Genomic DNA, 22,362 nt, shown 5'->3' on the forward strand with positions numbered 1-22,362 from the left:
AACTCACATTTGGATAGTTTCACGTACAGCTTAGCAGCTAATAATTTGTCTAAGACCTGTCGGACCAGAGATATATGTTCCTCTTCAGTTTGCGTTTAAATTAAGATGTCATCCAAATATACAAGGACACCCCTGTACAGATGTTCATGCAGCACTTCATTGATGAACTGCATGAACACCGCAGGGGCGCCCTGTAGTCCGAACGGCATGACCTGGAACTGATAGCTTCCCAAGGGACAATTGAATGTTGTTTTCCACTCATCCCCTGGTTTGATTCGTATCCTATAATACGCTTCGCGTAGGTCGAGTTTCGTAAAGATACGACCGGTGGCTAGGGCAGCTAACAGGTCCTTCATTAAGGGAAGTGGATAGAGGGGCTCCACACACACTGCATTGAGACCTCTGAAGTCAACGCATAAGCGTAAACCCCCGTCTTTCTTCCCACGAAACAGGACAGGGGCAGCCATCTTTGATCGACTAGGTGTGATAAAACCCCGGGCCAAGTTCTTATCTATATATTTTCGTAATTCTTTTAGTTCGGGTTGTGTCATTGAATACATCCGGGGCTTGGGTAGCTTCGCCCCGGGTATTAACTCAATACTGCAATCCGTAGGCCGGTGAGGGGGCAGGGTCTCACATTCTTCCTCACTAAAGACTCTGGCGAGATCCCTATACACATCAGGATACGTCGTGTCTACTGGTGGGCTCTCTGCTTCTATTCCCCCTGCTGGCTCCTTTTCCTCCTTGGTAGGGGGAGGTCCCAACGGTAATCGAAGTTTGCGAAAACCCCCTTCCCACCATATCGTAGGAGCCCACTTGTCCAACCATGCTAATCCTAAAATCACTGGTTCTAACATTTTCTCCACTATAATAAACCGAATAGTTTCGGTGTGCTCCCCAATATCGAGGTGCACCTTTTCTGTTATATGAGTCACTGGTGCCCCTCCCAGCAATGAACCATCCATTTGTTCAAAGGTAATAGGGGTTCTCAACCGCACAACCCGCAGCGCAAGTTTGTCAACTATCGCCCTACGAATTAAACAACGAGTACACCCTGAATCAATCAATGCCTCATATCGGCGTCCAGTGGTGGCCCGTGGGTTTCGGAGTACGACTGGTACCACAAAAGGTCGGATGGGGTCGCTCACCATCGGGTCATGTGGGTCCTCATCGTCGTCATCACTATCCCCAGCCACAATCGGGGACTTTTCCGCCACCACTTTCTTAGTATCTGTAGCCAGGGGATCCCTCTCCATACAGGATGTTCGAGTCATTTGGGACCGTTCGGATGTTGGTCGGCCTCTGCCTCTCAACACAGCTCTAGGAGGGGGGTTTTGGTCCAAGTTGCGGGGCATGGGATGAGGACAGTCGGCTGCTCGATGACCAAGGCGATTACATCTGAAGCAACGAAACGCAGGCCGCTGGATCCTTTCCCCCAAGCCGGAGCCAGCATTCGGTTTAGTCTCCTTGGGTGTTTGTGTGCGTTCTGCTGGTCGTTTTCCTTGACTTGCAACCCCTTCACCCCGTATACGGAATTCTCGGAGACCGACGTCCAATTCGATGGCTGCCTTGTACCACACACTCAACTTGGGGGGCAAGCCCCGGTACACGCAGGCTTGCCGTAAATCACGGTCTAGTCCTTTATGGAATTGGTGCACCAGAAGACGTTCTGGCCACCCCACCAACCGAGCCGCAATCTTTCGGAACTCCTGTACATATTCCTTTGCTGGTACGCCCCGTTGCTTAAGCGCAAATAAATCCCCCTCTGCAACCTGGGCGCTTGTTTCGTCTTCAAATCTGGCACGAAGAGCCTCCAGAAATCGTCCCAGGTCCACGAGTTCCCTTGCATGTTTAGCATGGAGGCCTGCCACCCACTCAGCTGCTTCTCCCGTCAGGACCCCCGTAACAGCAACCACCATAGCCCACTGGGAGGGATACCACTGTCCATATTGGTCCATATGGCTTATCACCTGGCTTAAGAAAATAGCCACTCGTTCAGGGTTTCCGTCAAAGGAAGTCTGCAGGGCAGGTGGTCCCCAAACGGCCTGCGGGACCCACAGCCCCGGCGGGGCCCCCGGAGGCCAAGGCATGGGGCCTGGGGTCCTCGCTGCTCCAGTCGCTCTCCTGTCCTGCCTATGTTGGTCCCTCGTCGCCTCGCGACCCCCAACAGGTAAGCCCCCTGCCAATTGCGTTGGTTGGGGCTCAGGACCGGCTCCAAGGTCTCCCGACGAGGCACCTTGGTCTTGTTCTGGAGGGGGTTGGTCCATGGATCGTCTAGAGGTCCGCTCCATCCTCAATTTAGGACTTGTGAGCCGGAATTGGGTCTCCGAAGCGGTCACCCCTGTATCCTGCCAAGAAGAACCTGGAGGCTCCAGCCCTGCAACCCAGGGCTGCCAGGATGGGGCGTCACGAAATCCAGATTCCCCAAAACGCTCACGTAGCGTATCCATGGTGTTGGGACCGGATGAGGCAGGATACCCCCAATCCCCTTCATCCTCCTCAGTCCATCGTCTTTCCCTCCAGCCCTGGAAAGATGCTCCCAAGCGAGGGGGTGTTGGCATCCGTGGCCCGAGGAGACCAGAGCTGTGCCACCAATCCCCCGTCCGAGCCCGTTGTCCTGGAAAACTCTCCTCCTCCGGTCGGGGCGGGGCGCTCTTGGGTTGCTTGACTTTTGGTTTCACTGCCAACTGTTCCACACTCTCCTTCACCTCCTCTATCAGTGGTTCCTCCCCCTCCACATCTCCACCACACTCCTGCTCTTCCAAGGCCGTCCCTTCTGCCATATCCCCCTTTGCTGCAAAGCCACAGGGACTCCTCACCTCTTGCGAAAAGGAACCAAGCGCTGACTTTCTCTCGGCTTGTCGTTCGTTCAGAACTGCGATAGGAAATAATCACCAGTAACACACAGAGAATCAGGGTTTACTTTGGCAATGATAAGCTTGCAGTCAAAAGTAAAGTACAAGTCGGTGTTTTGGTTCAAAGTCAGCGCTGGGTGTAATCACACCACAGCGCTATTTAACAAAACTCAGCCCCTTAAACATACATCCGGTGATTATCAATCAAGCACCCCCCACTCCCTTAACAGTAACAGCTGCGAGCAGCGAGGACAGCAGAATCGGAGAGGCCCAGCAACGTCATCAATCATTGCCCTGAATGCTGCTATCCAGGAACTGTTTGTGTGTTCTCTGCGGCTGCTTATCTCCACTCCTTCGTCTCCCACACCCCCCATTGATGGCGAGCTCCGGCAGGACTCGACATCAGTGTACATACAGATATATATATATATATATATATATATATATATATATATATATATATATATATATGTAGGTCTTTGGTTATTCGGGTCTTCTCCCACGTAAAATTGGAAGTGTCTTGGCGACGTTTCGACGAAGTCTCATTCGTCATCTTCAGGCTGGTGTTCTCGGCTTCGTGCTTCCAGGAGCAATGTGAGATCGCAGCTGTCTCTTCCTTTTAACTGCTAGTGGAGGTGTGAGCTGATTGGGTGGGAACTTGGCTGTGTTCTGATTGGGTGGAGGTGTGTTCTGATTGGTTAGGGGCTTGGCTGTGCTCTGATTGGCTGGGGTTGTGTTCTGTTTGGGTGGGGGCTTGGTTGTGCTCAGCTTAGTCTGAGTTGCAGGGGGATTTGAGCTGGTGAGCTGCGTTGTTGTTGTTTGGCTTCGTGTTTGTGGCCGTGCGAGCTCTTCATGGTGGGTGTCAGTCTGCTTCATGTATGGATTGGAGGGGTTTAACCAAGCCCCCACCCAAACAGAACACAACCCCAGCCAATCAGAGCACAGCCAAGCCCCTAACCAATCAGAACACACCTCCACCCAATCAGAACACAGCCAAGTTCCCACCCAATCAGCTCACACCTCCACTAGCAGTTAAAAGGAAGAGACAGCTGCGATCTCACATTGCTCCTGGAAGCACGAAGCCGAGAACACCAGCCTGAAGATGACGAATGAGACTTCGTCGAAACGTCGCCAAGACACTTCCAATTTTACGTGGGAGAAGACCCGAATAACCAAAGACCTACATACAAACACCCGCGAAAACCTGAGAAAACAAATATCCCACCTCTACGGGGAGGAAATCCACCATCTGACCAGGACCTATGAAAAACTCGAAGTCCAAAGAGCTTCCATTTTATGTGACCTTGCATTCCTACGCAACTGCCGAGATCAAAATTTAATCCCCACAGGCTTCCAACTGAAATTCCACTTCAACTCTGCAGCCACCAAACGCATTCTGAAAAGAACAGAACTAGCCCTAATCAGAAATGAACTCCACAGAAAAAGATTCCTCCTAGACCGAATCAACAAAGATCTCCTCACACTTCACCTCAAACTCAGCAACAAGATCCACCCCGCACTTTGGGACAAATCCAAACAACTTGCCGTCTGGAGAGCCGAAACACAGACCACCCTCAAGACAGACACACACACCAACAAACTCCGAAGACTACAAGAACGCCAGAAACAATCCCCTCCACCCTCACAGCCACACATGAAACAAACAGTGCATAACATCTCAGATAGGATCCTCACCAAAGCCGAAACCAATGTCCTTTCCAAAGGATTCAACTTTGCAGTCGCTCCCAAAAGCATCCCCACTGAAACCATTATATGCGGAGTTGAAACCAGCCTGACCAAAATCAACCCCGACGATGCAAACAGAATCAGACTCGAAATCACCAATATCCTCTGCACCAGCAAGCCACCTAAAAGTAACTTACCCAAAGAGGAACAGACAGCACTACTTAACCTGAAAGAAGACACCAGCATAATAATCCTACCAGCAGACAAGGGCAATGCCACGGTGGTTATGAACACATCTGACTACCAAACCAAATTAACCAACCTACTCCAAGACTCCATATACAAACCCCTAAACACAGACCCCACCACCTACCTGGAAAAAACCACCAGATCCAAAATAAAAGCCTCCCCCATCAGCGAAGAGATTCAGCAAAGAATCATACCCAGAGAGAAATCATCCAGATGCCCTAAGCTTTATGGTCTCCCCAAGATACACAAAGAAGGAACCCCACTTAGACCCATAGTCAGCTCCATAGGCTCACCTCTACAAAACCTAGCCAAATTTCTCGCCAAACAACTACAGCCCTATGCAGAATCCATCACCTCATACGTAAAAAACTCATTCCAGTTCATAGACATCATAAAGCAACAAAACTTACAGCCCAGTGACCTACTCGTGAGCTTTGATGTCATATCCCTCTTCACCCAAGTACCAATCAAAGAAGCCTTGACAGTTATCCAAAACAAATATAACCCCCCCAAGCACATCTTAGATCTGACCAACCACTGCCTATCCAACACATACTTCATCTATAATGGACAGAAATACAAACAAACAGAAGGAGCACCCATGGGATCACCCCTCTCACCTGTCATTGCCAACCTCTATATGGAATACTTTGAAACCCAAGCTCTAGAAAAATCCGATCACAAACCCAAACTCTGGCTCAGATATGTGGACGACACCTTCATAATCTGGCCACATGGGAAAGAAAAACTGGACAACTTCCTCACACACCTCAACAGCCTACACCCCAAAATACAGTTCACCATGGAAACAGAAGTGAACAACCAACTTCCCTTCCTGGATGTCTTAGTCTACAGAAAATCCAATGGCTCCCTAGGACACACTATATACCAGAAGAAAACACACACAAACCGCTATCTGCACGCACTCTCACACCACCATCCTGCCCAGATCAACTCTGTAGCCAAGACACTCATTTCCAGAACAAAACGCTTAGCTGACGAACAACACCTAAAAACCGAACTACACACCCTCACCAACGTACTCACATCCAATGGATTCCAAAGAAATAAGATCACCAACCTAATCCAAAAAGAAACCCCCACTAAAATCCAAGACAGAGAACAAGAAAACGGCAAAGCCCTCCTCCCATACATAAAAGGCACCACAGACAGAATAAGCAAAATCCTCCACAAACATAACATCAAGACAGCATTCTGCACAAACCGAAAAATATCCACCATCCTAAGGAACCCCAAAGACAAAATTGAGTTAGAAAATCAAGGAGTATATGAAATCCCATGCACCGCCTGCCCGACCACATACATCGGACAAACCAATAGACGAATAAGTGCACGCATAGAAGAACACAAGAACTCAGTCAGAAAAGAGGAGCCAACTTCTTCCCTGGTCCAACACCTTAAAGCCACAGGACATGATATTGATTTTAAAAAGACCAGAACTATCGCCAAAACTGAACACTTTAACAACAGAATAATCAGAGAAGCCATCGAGATAGAAAAACGCCCACACAGCATGAACAAACGAGACGATACCTCCCGCCTACCAGCCATTTGGAAACCCGCCCTTATTGACAAACGAGTCCCTAACACGACGAATGACACCAGACCCACACTCACGAGTGCCACACCTGATGTCACCACCACACATCCACGCAGAAAGCAGACTCAAACCCACACTGATAATGAGCCACGACCAAGGACCAGAAGCCAGACCGCAGCTGCATCATTAGCCACTTTAAACCCCTCCAATCCATACATGAAGCAGACTGACACCCACCATGAAGAGCTCGCACGGCCACAAACACGAAGCCAAACAACAACAACGCAGCTCACCAGCTCAAATCCCCCTGCAACTCAGACTAAGCTGAGCACAACCAAGCCCCCACCCAAACAGAACACAACCCCAGCCAATCAGAGCACAGCCAAGCCCCTAACCAATCAGAACACACCTCCACCCAATCAGAACACAGCCAAGTTCCCACCCAATCAGCTCACACCTCCACTAGCAGTTAAAAGGAAGAGACAGCTGCGATCTCACATTGCTCCTGGAAGCACGAAGCCGAGAACACCAGCCTGAAGATGACGAATGAGACTTCGTCGAAACGTCGCCAAGACACTTCCAATTTTACGTGGGAGAAGACCCGAATAACCAAAGACCTACATACAAACACCCGCGAAAACCTGAGAAAACATATATATATATATATATATGTTTTTCTTCTAGCCAGGTTTTCCCTACGTAGCCAAGGTTTTTTTGTAGCTCCAGCTCAATAGAATCTCATCTACTCGGTTCTGGGCTTTTTTCTTTTCTAACACCTAGCAAGCTCTCACTGCTAGGTGGGAGACCTAAATAGATCCATTTCTAGCTCGTTAGCTTTCATCAGTAGGCCACACCCATCTCCTCCCTGTAAAGGCATAGTATCAATTTTCTTACTTCTTCGTAGGGTCTATGTGTGTTTTTCTTCTAGCCAGGTTTTCCCTACGTAGCCAAGGTTTTTTTGTAGCTCCAGCTCAGTAGAATCTCATCTACTCGGTTCTGGGCTTTTTTCTTTTCTAACACCTAGCAAGCTCTCACTGCTAGGTGGGAGACCTAAATAGATCCATTTCTAGCTCGTTAGCTTTCATCAGTAGGCCACACCCATCTCCTCCCTGTAAAGGCATAGTATCAATTTTCTTACTTCTTCGTAGGGTCTATGTGTGTTTTTCTTCTAGCCAGGTTTTCCCTACGTAGCCAAGGTTTTTTTTGTAGCTCCAGCTCAGTAGAATCTCATCTACTCGGTTCTGGGCTTTTTTCTTTTCTAACACCTAGCAAGCTCTCACTGCTAGGTGGGAGACCTAAATAGATCCATTTCTAGCTCGTTAGCTTTCATCAGTAGGCCACACCCATCTCCTCCCTGTAAAGGCATAGTATCAATTTTCTTACTTCTTCGTAGGGTCTATGTGTGTTTTTCTTCTAGCCAGGTTTTCCCTACGTAGCCAAGGTTTTTTTTTTTTGTAGCTCCAGCTCAGTAGAATCTCATCTACTCGGTTCTGGGCTTTTTTCTTTTCTAACACCTAGCAAGCTCTCACTGCTAGGTGGGAGACCTAAATAGATCCATTTCTAGCTCGTTAGCTTTCATCAGTAGGCCACACCCATCTCCTCCCTGTAAAGGCATAGTATCAATTTTCTTACTTCTTCGTAGGGTCTATGTGTGTTTTTCTTCTAGCCAGGTTTTCCCTACGTAGCCAAGGTTTTTTTGTAGCTCCAGCTCAGTAGAATCTCATCTACTCGGTTCTGGGCTTTTTTCTTTTCTAACACCTAGCAAGCTCTCACTGCTAGGTGGGAGACCTAAATAGATCCATTTCTAGCTCGTTAGCTTTCATCAGTAGGCCACACCCATCTCCTCCCTGTAAAGGCATAGTATCAATTTTCTTACTTCTTCGTAGGGTCTATGTGTGTTTTTCTATGTGTGTTTTTCTTCTAACCTTGGCTACGTAGGGAAAACCTGATGAAAGCTAACGAGCTAGAAATGGATCTATTTAGGTCTCCCACCTAGCAGTGAGAGCTTGCTAGGTGTTAGAAAAGAAAAAAGCCCAGAACCGAGTAGATGAGATTCTACTGAGCTGGAGCTACAAAAAAACCTTGGCTACGTAGGGAAAACCTGGCTAGAAGAAAAACACACATAGACCCTACGAAGAAGTAAGAAAATTGATACTATGCCTTTACAGGGAGGAGATGGGTGTGGCCTACTGATGAAAGCTAACGAGCTAGAAATGGATCTATTTAGGTCTCCCACCTAGCAGTGAGAGCTTGCTAGGTGTTAGAAAAGAAAAAAGCCCAGAACCGAGTAGATGAGATTCTACTGAGCTGGAGCTACAAAAAAACCTTGGCTACGTAGGGAAAACCTGGCTAGAAGAAAAACACACATAGACCCTACGAAGAAGTAAGAAAATTGATACTATGCCTTTACAGGGAGGAGATGGGTGTGGCCTACTGATGAAAGCTAACGAGCTAGAAATGGATCTATTTAGGTCTCCCACCTAGCAGTGAGAGCTTGCTAGGTGTTAGAAAAGAAAAAAGCCCAGAACCGAGTAGATGAGATTCTACTGAGCTGGAGCTACAAAAAAACCTTGGCTACGTAGGGAAAACCTGGCTAGAAGAAAAACACACATAGACCCTACGAAGAAGTAAGAAAATTGATACTATGCCTTTACAGGGAGGAGATGGGTGTGGCCTACTGATGAAAGCTAACGAGCTAGAAATGGATCTATTTAGGTCTCCCACCTAGCAGTGAGAGCTTGCTAGGTGTTAGAAAAGAAAAAAGCCCAGAACCGAGTAGATGAGATTCTACTGAGCTGGAGCTACAAAAAAAAAAAACCTTGGCTACGTAGGGAAAACCTGGCTAGAAGAAAAACACACATAGACCCTACGAAGAAGTAAGAAAATTGATACTATGCCTTTACAGGGAGGAGATGGGTGTGGCCTACTGATGAAAGCTAACGAGCTAGAAATGGATCTATTTAGGTCTCCCACCTAGCAGTGAGAGCTTGCTAGGTGTTAGAAAAGAAAAAAGCCCAGAACCGAGTAGATGAGATTCTACTGAGCTGGAGCTACAAAAAAACCTTGGCTACGTAGGGAAAACCTGGCTAGAAGAAAAACACACATAGACCCTACGAAGAAGTAAGAAAATTGATACTATGCCTTTACAGGGAGGAGATGGGTGTGGCCTACTGATGAAAGCTAACGAGCTAGAAATGGATCTATTTAGGTCTCCCACCTAGCAGTGAGAGCTTGCTAGGTGTTAGAAAAGAAAAAAGCCCAGAACCGAGTAGATGAGATTCTACTGAGCTGGAGCTACAAAAAAACCTTGGCTACGTAGGGAAAACCTGGCTAGAAGAAAAACACACATAGACCCTACGAAGAAGTAAGAAAATTGATATATATATATATATATATATATATATATATTCATCAAGAATCATAAGACACAACACTTAGTGATAGTCATAGGATACTAATGAGCAATCAAATCATACTAGGAAACAATAAGACCAATATAAGTTGTAAAGATAAAAGCAACATGGATATAGCCATAAGTGGGAAGAGATAGAAGAATTGTAATACAGTCTTAGTAAATAGTTTGACAGTGTTGTGGGAATTAGTTGTTTAGCAGAGTGATGGCGTTTGGGAAAAAACTGTTCTTGTGTCTAGTTGTTCTGGTGTGTAGTGCTCTATAGCGTCGTTTTGAGGGTAGGAATTGAAACAGTTTATGTCCAGGATGTGTTATTTTCACAGCCCTCTTTTTGACTGGTGCAGTATACAGGTCCTCAATGGAAGGCAGGTTGGTGGCCATTGTTTGTTCTGCAGTTCTAATTATCCTCTGAAGTCTGTGTCTGTCTTGCTGGGTTGCAGAACCAAACCAGATAGTTATGGAGGTGCAGGTGACAGATGCAATAATTCCTCTGTAGAACTGAATCAGCAGCTCTTTGGGATTCCTCATTCTGAATACTCCACTCCTTTCCCTTTTCACAATTTTTCCATGTTTTGCTCAGGACAGCTCACATCCCATGCTCAATCCTCACTAAGCAGTGGAGAAGTGGAAACATTTTCCTCAACGCATTATTTTTTGCAGCATGGGGAGAGTTCTGTCAATGTTGGGCTTTCCTCAAATAATGGATGGTGTTGTTTCAGCTACAACATTTATGGACCAACAATTTTCCTTTCCTTTACTAAAACTAGTTTCTCCACCTCTTCTTAGTTTCTTCTCCATGCCTTGCCAAACTTGAGGACATTCTTCTCCAACCTGAACTTCTCCAGATGCATTGGACTACAACTCCCAGAATTCCCAGCCAGTGTGGCCACTGATTGGGAAAGGTGTATTTATAAAACCTGATCAGGTCAGTCAACAAGCAACCTCTTTTCTGTCTTCTGTAACATATCAAGGAAGCTCAGACAATCACAAGTCCAATTCACAACAAGTTAAGCCATGATTTGTTGAACTAGAATATAATAGAATTCTTTATTGGCCAAGTGTGATTGGACACACAAGAAAATTGTCTTGGTGCATACGCTCTCGGAGTACGTAAAAGATGCATTTGTCAAGAATCATAAGGTACAACACTTAATGATAGTCATAGGGAAACAGTCAATATAAATCTTAAGGATACTAGCAACACGGTTACAGTCATACAGTCATAAGTGGGAGGAGATGGGTGATAGGAACGATGAGAAGATTAATAGTAATGCAGACTTAGTGAATAGTTTGACAGTGTTGAGGGAATTAGTTGTTTAATAGAGTGATGGCGTTTGGGAAAAAACTGTCCTTGTGTCTAGTTGTTCTGGTGTGCGGTGCTCTATAGCATCGTTTTGAGGGTAGGAGTTGAAACAGTTTATATCCAGGTTGTGAGGGGTCTGTTAATATTTTCACAGCCCTCTTTTTGACTTGTGCAGCATACAGGTCCTCAATGGAAGGCAGGTTGGTAGTAATTGTTTTTTCTGCAGTTCTAATAAACTATGGGAATTAAATAAACCACAATTGGCTTGGTCCACACAACATGCTAAGTTTTAATCAAGCCTAGTTTCCAAACCAAAGTGGATAGCATGCTTAGCTAAATCTACGCCGCAAACAACTATGTTAGAATAAGGCCACCTACATCCGTAATAAGCATTCTTTATTTTTTTAAAGTTCTGTATTTCCAGATTCTCACCTGCACAGGTATCCGTTTTGCAATTTCCAGTATCAGTTCCACGTTAGCATAGTTATTGTTATTCGGACCTCCGGGTACCGGAACGTAATGATCGGCCATTTTAATATATTCTGAAAATATGTAAAAGAAGAGGCTATTTAGGTTGCTCATTCAATTGGCTACTTCTACATTTCCAAATCAATTTAAAAAAAAAAAAGAATACGTGTATCAATTGAGCTTAAGATTCATGAGGGAACAATTCTTTTGGGATTTCTTTTCCTTTAAAAAAAATTGGGGCTTAATGACTACAAACAGAACCAAGGTGCTTCCTTGCAGACTTTATTTTTTGCCCATTTGTTCGTTCGTTCATTCATTCATTCATTCATTCATTCATTCATTCATTCATTCATTCAATCAATTTCTATAGCTGCCCATCTCAACTAAGTGATTCTGGGAGGCTTAGAAGTCTAAAATTCTAAAACAGTTTACAAACATTAAAACATCCACAAAATAATTAAGTAGAAACAGCAACCGTGATGATTAGTCAACTAATAGTAAGACCAAGTGACACGGCTCAAAGCATATTCTGAACCACAGGCCCAAGTACCTGTGAAAAAATGAAAAATGCTACATGTTCCCTGAAAAAATGCTACATGTTCATTGTCTGACTATTGGAGTAATATATAGGTAATCCTCGACTTACAACAGTTCTCTTAGTGACTGTTTGAAGTTACAACGGCAATGAAAAAAGTTACTTAGGACCATTTTTCACAGTTGCTGAACGCAATGAAACTTCATTTTAATGTATGCTGATTAGTGCATATTTAAAGTCACAATAATTTTTCTATTCTATTGTATTCTACTCCATTCCATTCCATATTTTCTATTCTATTCTATTCTATTCTATTCTATTCTATTCTATTCTATTCTATTCTATTCTATTCTATTCTATTCCATTTCTATTCTATTCTATTCTATTCTATTCTATTCTATTCTATTCCATTTCTATTCTAATTTCTATTCTATTTTATTCTATTCTATTCTAATTTCTTTTCTTTTCTATTCCATTCTAATTTCTATTCCATTCTAATTTCTATTCTATTCTATTATTTTCTATTCTATTCTATTCTATTCTATTCTATTCTATTCTATTCTATTCTATTCCCATTCCCATTCCCATTCCCATTCCCATTCCCATTCTCATATGAAAAGCATAGTCCTTAAGCTCACCTGCATTGGCTTTTAAATCTTCAGGTGTCACCATAACCACGAAACGAATGGCTCGCTCATTCCGGAACATCTCATAAGACCAACGTCTGATGGACCTCATGCATTTGACGGCCGCTATCCCGTTATTGGCAATGAGAACCTAGATGGAGAAGAAAAATGGGGGGAAAGGATAAAATGGTTCAGATTTACAATCATCAATCAAACTGGGACATAACTATCTGGACAGCCCAACTGACATAGACATATGTCCACATTGCCTAGATCAATGATGGCTAACCTTTTTGCCATCGCGTGCCAAAAGTGGGGGAGCGTGGGGGGGGGTCGGGCGTGCACCTGCCCACACCCATAATTCTATGTGCCCCGCCCCCTGCGCATGCACGCAGGGCTCCCCCTGCTTTTGGCACATGATGGCACGGTGGGCTCGGTAGGCCTGTTTTTCGCCCTTCCCAGGCTCCAGAGCCTTTCTAAAAGCCTGGGGAGGGTGAAAATGGCCTTCCCCACTCCCCTGGAGGCCAGAAAAGGCCCGTTTGCCAACTTCCGGTAAACGGACCGTTTCCGGAGGGCCTCCAGGGGGGTGGGGAAGGCCGTTTTCACCCTTCCCAGGCTCCTAGAAAGGCTCTGGAGCCTGGGAAGAGAGAAAAATGGGCCTTCCCCACACCCCTCAGGCCCTCCGGAGGCAGGAAACAGCCTGTTTCCCTACTTCCGGTGGGCCCAGAAGGCCTGAAAATCAGCTGGCGAGCTGAGCTCATGTGCCCACTGATATGGCTCCGTGTGCCACCTGTGGCACACGTGCCATAGGTTCGCCATCACGGGCCTAGATTAATGGACAGAAAGCGCTTACGACCACAATTTAGCCCCAAATGTTTGTTGCTAAGTGATACAGCTGTTAAGTGAATTTGCTCCATTTTATGACCTTTCATGCCGTAATTGTTAAATGAATCACTGCAGCTGTTAAGTTAGTAGCACGACTCTTAAATGAATCTGGCCTTCCCATTGACTTTGCTTGTCAGAGGTTCGTAAAGGGTGATCACATCACTGTTGTGACCTAGGCTTAGTAATTACAATACACAATTAGTCCCCAAAAAACCTATTTTATTGTAACAGCTGAGAATTACCTTCATTCACAGCTGAATCCCAATTAGTTGCAAAACAAGTTCTTCGGAACAAGTCCTTTGAGATAATTACCAATCTTTATCTTCTTTGACACCCTGCCAAAGGTCTTACTTGGCAAAGCCCCACAAAGTTCAGAAACAAACAAGAGATGCCGACTGGAAACAGAGTTAGCAATATTGCTTTCCTGCAAAAGGCCCAAGTGCCTCTGTGTCTCTTTTAAGCCTTATGGGAGGGGCCAATCATCTCTTGGCCTTACTCCCGAGTCGTCCCTTTTACTTTAGTTGCTCTTGCCTTCTGGCAGCTCAGCGTATGTGTGCACTAGGAACAGGCTCCTCCTGTTCCTCTGCCTCTCTGCTGTCCGACTCTGGGAGTTCCAGAGTCCACACATCACTCCCAGATGGCCCTGGCCCCATCTCTGCCTCCGACGCAGAGCCCTTGTCTGAGCCTTCCCCAGACTCCTGGACTGGCCCATGTTCCTCTTCAGCCTCCTCACTGTCCGACTCCCCTGCCAGCTCCACAGGCTGCTTGTGCCCTGGAGACAAATTCTTTGTGTGTCTAACCACAGTTGGCCAAATAAAGATCTTCTCTTCTCTTCTCTTCTCTTCTCTTCTCTTCTCTTCTCTTCTCTTCTCTTCTCTTCTCTTCTCTTCTCTTCCCTTCCCTTCCCTTCCACTCCACTCCACTCCACTCCACTCCACTCCACTCCACTCCACTCCACTCCACTCCACTCCAAATAAAGATTTCTATTCTATTTTATTCTATTCTCAATAAAGATTTCTATTCTATTCTATTCTCAATAAAGATTTCTATTCTGTTTTATTCTATTCAATTCTCAATAAAGATTTTTATTCTATTCTAAATAAAAATTTCTATTCTATTATTTTCTATTCTAAATAAAGAATAAAGGTGCACTCCCACAGAGAAGGCCTCCTCAGGGTGCCATCGGCCAAGCAATGTAGACTGGTGGCCCCCAGGGGAAGGGCCTTCTCTGTGGGGGCACCTGCTCTCTGGAATCAACTGCCCTCAGAGATATGAAGAATTCAAGACCTCGGTGCCTTCCACCGTGCCCTGAAGACCTGACTTTTTCAGCAAGCCGGGCTGGCTTAATGTTTTTTAAATGTTTTTAATATGTTTTGTTACTGCTTTTTAATTTTGGGGCCAAATTTATATATATATCTTTTTAAATTGTTTTTAATGTTTGTATTTATGTTTTTTACTTTGGCTGTACACCACCCTGAGTCCTTTGGGAGAAGGGCGGTCTATAAATTTGATAATAAATAAATAAAATAAAAATTATTTTCTATTCTAAATAAAGATTTTTATTATTTTCTATTCTAATAAAAGATTTCTATTCTATTCTATTCTAAATAAAGATTTCTACTCTATGCTATGCTATGCTATGCTATGCTATGCTATGCTATGCTATGCTATGCTATGCTATGCCATGCCATTCCAATCCATTCCATTCCATTCCAATTCTATTCCTTTCTAAGTTAAACAGGGACTTTAAAGAACCTACATAATTATCCCATGGGGATGGGACTTCTCTGTTTCTACCGTACTCAAAGTAACAAGAATCGCACAATTATGCATTAAGAAAGGAGGTTCCATTCTTTACCTTCTCAATAACTTTGTTCCCTCCAAAACGGGTGACAAACTCCGCTGGAGACGCAACAGTGAAATCCCTCTGTAGATCCACTTTCTTCCTATCCCGGCCTTGTTTCATGAGGTGAAGGCCGGACATGCTTGGCCTGGGAAGACAAAGAAACAACAACACCATTAGAGTTGGCAGAAGATGCTGCGGAGATTTGACTAGAAATCTAGATCTCATTCACCATCACTTCCTACCAGATTATTTAACACTAGATGCCAAGACCTGAACCTAAGACAGTGATAGCTAACCTTTTTGGCATTGTGTGCCAAAAGCAGGGAGAGCACGGGGGGGTTGTGCGTGCGCGTGCCCGCACCCATAATTCAATCCCCCCCATGCCACGCTACCCCCCGTGCATGCTCATGTGACCCCCCCCCACACTCCCCTTCTTTTGGCAAATGACGGCAAAAAGATTACTGGTGGGCCCAGTAGGCCTGTTTTTCACCCTCCCCAGACTCCAGAGGCTTTCTTGGAGCCTGGGGAGGGTGAAAACAGCCTTCCCCATCCCCCCGGAAGCCCTCTGGAGGCCCCTCCGGTGGGCCCAGAAGGCCCGAAAATCAGCTGGCTGGCGTGCACATGCGCACTGCAGCTGAGGTAGGGCCACGTTCGCGTGCCCACAGATATGGCTCCGCCTGCCACCTGTGGCACATGTGCCATAGGTTCGCCATCACAGACCTAAGATCTTGGTTAATAAGCTACAGACCATTATTCTAGGATCCTGGATGGAACTGTGCAGAGGTGTATGATCTTTCAAGGACACCCCCCACCAAAAAAAGGAAGGAATTTTAAGAGGTATTTGCATTTTGAAGGAGAACCAGAAACAAATAAAGTTCTGAGGATATTGTCTCGAACCCTAGATATGTGTCTATGGAGATTCTCAGACATCTGGGTCATGGTTGTCCCAAAAGGTGCTTTTTCAAAAAAACTACTGGACTTTTGTTTTTCCTTGGAGACGTTTTGCTTCTCACCGAAGAAGCTTCTTCAGTTCTTGGATGAGAAGCGAAACGTCTTCAAGGAAAAACAAAAGTCCAGTTGTTTTTTTGAAAAAGCACCTTTGGCACAATCCTAGAGAGTGCGTGTAGGAGATATATTAAGGCCAGTTTGGCGTTGCGGTTAAGGCAAGAGGCAAGAAACCAGGAGATCATGCATTCTAGTCCTGCCTTAGGCACAAAGTTACCTGGTTGGCCTTAGGCCAGCCACTCTGCCTCAGCCCTAGGAAGGAGGCAATAGCAAACCACTTCTGAAAAAGAGCCTGGTGGTGCAGCAGACTAATAGCCTGTTATTAACATTCAGCTGCCTGCAATTACTGCAAGTTCGAATCTCTCCAGGCTCAAGGTTGACTCAGCCTTCCATCCTTTCTAAGGTAGGTAAATTGAAGACCCAGTTTGTGGGGGCAATAAGCTGACTTTGTATAAATATACAAAAGTATGAAGGCTATTGCTTAACGCATTGTAAGCCGCCCTGAGTCTCCGGAGAAGGGTGGCATATAAATCAAATTAAAAAAAACAAAAACTAGCCGAGAAACTGCCTGGACAAGTTTGAATAGTTGTTAGGAGTCCAAATATGATTTTCAGGCACACACAAAGTTGCCCAGGGCAGATGTGCTGATAATGTCAATAACTCTAGGGCAGAGGTCTTCAAACTTGACAGCTTTAAGACTTGTGGACTTCAACTTCCAGAATTCTCCAGCCAGCATAGCTGGCTGGAGAATTCTGGGACTTGAAGTTCACAAGTCTTAAAGCTGCCAAATTTGGGGGCCCCTGCTCTAGGGATTGAAACTGCTAAAATGAAAATCTTTGATTCTCACATCAATGCAAGCCGTTCTATAAGCCAGGAACGATTGCCAGATTCCCATGCTATGGCCAAGCGATGGCAATATTAGATACATGCCTAGTTAGAGCAACTTCTTTTTTTAAAATTCAAGAACTCAATTAAGCATGCCAATTCCAAATTGTGTCCTTCTGACTCCAATAGGCACAGCTGGAATCCCAGCATTTGTATCCCATAGTAGCACCAGTCCAGAGAAACCATTAGACGAGTGCATTTATCTCCAGGTAATCCTCGACTTACGATCACAGTTGAGCCCAACATTTATGTTGTTAAGTGAGACATGTGTTAAGCGTTAGGTGAGTTTTGCTTCCTTTTACAATCTTTCTTGACACAGTTGTTAAGTGAATCGCTGCAGTTGTTAAGTTAGTAACATGGTAGTTAAGTGAATCTGGCTTCCCCATTGGCTTGGCTTGTCAGACGGTCGCAAAAGGGGATCACATGATCCCTGGACTCTACAACCGTCATAAATATGAACCAGTTGCCAAGCATATGAATTTTGATCACGTGACCGTGGAGATGTTACAACGGTCGTAAGTGTGAAAAACAGTAATAGGTCACTTTTTTCAATGCCGCTGTAACTTTGACAGGTCACTAAATGAACTGTTATAAGTTGACGGCTACCTGTCTGCAGGTGGTCCTTGAACTACGACCACAATTGCAACCAGAATTTCTGTTGCTAAGCCAGGCAGTTGTTAAAAGTGAGTCTTGTCCCATTTTACGACCTTTTTTCGCCAAGGTTATTGAGTGAATCGCTGCAATTGTTAAGCGAACCACTTACTCGTTAAGCAAATCCGGCTCCTCCCATTGACTCTGGTGGTTGGAAGAGATTGCAAATGGCGGCGACGTAACACCATGACGCTGAAATACCTATCGGCTGGCAAGCATCCGAATTTCGATCGTGTGAAATGTGCGGATGCTGCAACGGTTGCAAGTTTGAGGACTAGTTCTAAGTCATTTTTTTTCAGTGTTGTTGTAACACTGAATCCAGTGGTGGGTTTCAAAATTTTTTACTATCGGTTCTGTGGGTGTGGCTTGGTAGGCATGGCATGGGTTGGTGGGCGTGGCTTGGTGGGCATGACAGGGGAAGGATACTGTACAATCTCCATTCCCTCCTCACTCCAGGGGAAGGATACTGTAAAATCTTCATTCCCACCCAACTCCAGGGGAAGGATACTGTAAAATCTCCATTCCCTCCCCACTCCAGGGGAAGGTTACTGTAAAATCTCCATTCCCTCCCCACTCCAGGGGAAGGATACTGTAAAATCTTCATTCCCTCCCCACTCCAGGGGAAGGATACTGTAAAATCTTCATTCCCTCCCCACTCCAGGGGAAGGATACTGTAAAATCAACATTCCCATCCCACTCCAGGGGAAGGATACTGCAAAATCCCCACTGCCTCCTGATCAGCTGGGACTCAGGAGGCAGAGAATAGATGGGGGTGGGGCCAGTCAGAGGTGGTATTTGCCGGTTCCCCCGAACTACTCAAAATTTCCGCTACAGGTTCTCCAGAACTGGTCAGAACCTGCTGAAACCCACCTCTGCTCATGACCGTTTTTCACACCTGCGACCGTTGCTGCATCCCCATGGTCATGTGATCAAAATTTGGACTTTGGCAAGTGTCTCATGTTTATGACGGTTGCAAGGTCATGTGATCACCTCTGTTGGACTACAACAGGCCTGTCAAACTGGCAAACTCTAGGCAGCTCCACCAGCCAACCAAAAATCACACAACAAAAACCATTTCGCCTTGCAAAACGATTCAGGAACAAAAACGAAACTAGACACGGAGGTGGGGGGGAATTAGAGGAAGCGGCTTGCCCTCTGCCTTAGTGTCTTATTTTTTCAAAACCAGGAGAGCATGACTCTTTGGAGAGAAGCAACCTAGAACTGAGGAGAAATTTCCTGACAGAATAATTAAGCAGTGGAACAACTTGCCTCCAGACATCCTGGGTGCTCCAACACTGGGAGTTTTTAAGAAGAAATTAAGACAGCAATTTGTCTGAAATGATATAGGGCTGTGACGGTGAACCTGTGGCACACGTGCCACAACTGGCACGCAGAGCCTTCACCCAGTTTACTCCACTGCGCATGTGCAACCGCGAGCCTCCCGCCAGCCAGCTAATTTTTGGGATGCACATGTGGGAGACACGCACTCATGCGCAGGGGGGGTCACGCGCATGCACATGGGCGGGGGGCATGCACGCATGCATGGGGCAAGGGCGGAGCACGGGGGGTGCGGCGCGCCACCCCCCACAGCCCATTTTTGGGCTCAGGAGGCTGCAGGGGGACTGCTAGGCCAAAAACGGGGGGACGGGGGGGGGTCGCGTGTACCTGCGTGGTGGAGGTTGTGCGCGCATGCACAGGGGCGTGCGCATTGCATTATGGGTGCCGGAATGCGCACGCTTTCAGCACACGACGAGAAAAAGGTTAGCCATCACTGGTATAGGGCCGTAATGGCGAACCTATGGAACATGTGCCACAGGTGGCACGCAGCACCCTCTCTGTAGGCACATGAGCCGTCGCCCCAGTTCACCTCTGCTGCACATGCATGCGGGCCTCCCGGCCAGCCAGCTGGTCGTCGTGTCTCTGCCGCACATGTGCGGGGGGGCGGGGCCCCATGGGGGGGCCGCGCGCGCACGCTTTGGGCACTCAGTTCAGAAAACGTTAGCCATCACTGGTACAGGGTTTCCTGCCTGAGCAGGGGGTTTGTTTATTTATTTATTTATTTATTTATTTATTTATTTATTTATTGGTTCGATTTATATGCCGCCCTTCTCTGGAGACTCGGGGTGGCTTACAATGCGTTAAGCAATAGCCTTCATACTTTTGTATATACCTGCTTAGTAGGGCTTTCGGGCCCCCACAAGCGGTGTTCTTTTTTGTACAAAGTCATCTTATTGCCCCTCACAAACCGGGTACTCATTTTACCTACCTCGGAAGGATGGAAGGCTGAGTCAACCTTGAGCCTAGTGAGATTTGAACTCGCAGTAATTGCAGGCGGCTGGCAGCTAAGTGCTACCTAACAGCACTTTAGTTCGCTGCACCACCAAGGCTCAAGGGTTGGACTAGAAGACCTCCAAGGCCCCTTCCAACTCTGTTATTCTGTTACTCTGTTTGCCTGCAGTTAAAGTCCCTGCATCAAGTTTTTCAATTGTTTTTTTAAAGCCTGAAAAGCTTTTCCACACCTTCCTTTCCAAACCCATGGAGAAATTCCTTGCCTTCAAGGGGCAAGGTAACCAGATAGTCCTCGACTTACAACAGTTCATGTCGTGACCATTCAAAGTCACCACAGCGCTGAAAAAAAAGTGACCTACGACCCTTTTTTTTCACAGTTACAACCTTTGTAGCATCCCCATGTGATCAAAATTCAAAAAAGCTTAGCAACCGACTCATATTTACGACCGTTGCTGTGTCCTCAAGGTCACGTGATCCCCTTTTAGCGACCTTCAGACGAGCAAAAAGTCAAGGGGGCAAGCCAGATTCACCTAACGACTGAGTTACTCGCTTATCAACTGCGGCGATTCACTTAAACAACGGCGGCAAGCAAGGTCGTAAAACGGAGCAAAAGTCACTTAACAAACGTCTCACTTAACAACAGACATGTTGGGCTCCATTGTGGTGGTACGTCGAGGACTACTTGTATCTCCCACCCCCACCCCCCAAAAAATGAAGAGTAAAAGCTACTCAAAAATCAATTCTCAAGGTCCGCTAATGTTTAATTCTGTCAACATTTAAAACACAAGTCATCCAAATATCTATATCAAAGCTCCTCACAAGCGATCCATCTAAAATCAGATCAGAAAAATGTGTCCAGCCGACAGACAATCTTATTACCTTTGAAGCATATGATATCTCATGCTTAGACTTTCTTCTCCCTTTGCTTCATCCATGCTGCCCGAGAAATGCAAAAGTATCTTCAAAGTTTAGAGACTCGACCAAGCAACAAGACAACCGTAACATTCAACGCAGCTGCTTTAGACTAGTTTTTCATGTTGTCCTCCTTCTCGCCAAATAAGCTGGATTTTTTTTTTTAAAGTTCCTATCAACTGTTTTGCATTTTTAACCTTTGTCCCTTGGCTTTTTTTTAATGCCCATCTCTCTCTCCCTGCGCACACTCGGCAGAGGGCAGGGACGAAGCTACAGGCTGCAGCCGAAAGGGAGGGGGAAAAAAAATTAAATAAAATGCGCACAAGCCTTGGAGGAGGGAAGCCAGAGTAAAGATCTCCCTGGTTATGCAATGTGGAGGCACGCTTGCTCGTCCTGCAAAATCAGAACGCTGCTATCATGAATCAAGATAAACCCACGAATTGCAAGATTTCACTATCTTCCTCCAAGCTGGGCATGCCAAAAAATATCGTCCATTGATTCGCTTTTGCTTTATTTATCAAATTAAGAGGGAGAGGCTGCAGGCAGTGGATGAGTAAAATATTAAAATTAAAAGCAGGGTATGAATTTTTTAAAAAAGAGCTAATCCTCTAGAAAGTAGGTTTTCCAGCTAAATCGGAGTGCTGGATTCAGCTCCAGGCTGCGAGAAATGAATACCGCAAAAAAAAAAAAAAGTTATTTAAAAAAATATATATGCTGGAAGATTGGACTTGCTGAAACAGCTGTTAAGACAACTCCCTACCCCACCCCAGAATGAATGAATAAATCTGCTGTTTTAAGAGTACACACGTTGAACTAATAACTGCAGGCGCAAATGGAACAAGCATGGAAAAACAAAGTTATTTTTCGATCAGATCAAAAAGCAATGCACTATCTGGGGAGGGGAAAAAGTCATTGATACTATGATAGTTCACCCTCATTTGCCACAAAGAAAAGGCCAGCTGAATTTGGCACTGAATTTGGCAATTAAGCAAATAAACAAGTTGCGTAATTCCATTCTGCAATTCATGGGAAAAGATAAGGATACTTAAAAGTCACGTGAAACCTGTTTTTTCAACAGTTTGGGGGTTTTTTCAAGCATTTCATCCCAATGGCCGGGGTTACCGATCTACCTTCCCCCCCCGCCACACCGCCCTTCCTTCTCCAAAATGTGGTTTATACGAGTGAAAAGCAATT

At 45.6% G+C, this 22,362-nt stretch overlaps 1 protein-coding gene across 2 annotated transcripts in view; it reads right to left on the bottom strand.

Moving 5' to 3' along the window:
• Nucleotides 1–21,186, bottom strand: part of ACACA (acetyl-CoA carboxylase alpha) — a 252,226-nt gene extending 231,040 nt beyond the window's left edge. The window contains exons 1-4 of one of the 2 annotated variants that reach the window (XM_070932018.1): nt 21,136–21,186; nt 15,439–15,571; nt 12,708–12,846; nt 11,499–11,608 (exon numbers count right to left, since the gene is read on the bottom strand). In XM_070932018.1, the coding sequence (XP_070788119.1) occupies nt 11,499–11,608; nt 12,708–12,846; nt 15,439–15,571; nt 21,136–21,158 (405 nt within the window). In that variant the 5' untranslated portion in view covers nt 21,159–21,186. Of the gene's footprint in view, nt 1–11,498; nt 11,609–12,707; nt 12,847–15,438; nt 15,572–21,135 lie in introns of those variants that run through there. The other variant, XM_070932017.1, reaches the window with a different exon arrangement.
• Nucleotides 21,187–22,362: the final 1,176 nt, after the last annotated feature.

This window comes from Pituophis catenifer, unplaced genomic scaffold (assembly GCF_029215685.1).
Source record: "Pituophis catenifer annectens isolate HBS135680 unplaced genomic scaffold, rPitCat1.0.hap2 SCAF_1, whole genome shotgun sequence".
NCBI classification, from domain to species: Eukaryota; Metazoa; Chordata; class Lepidosauria; order Squamata; family Colubridae; genus Pituophis; species Pituophis catenifer.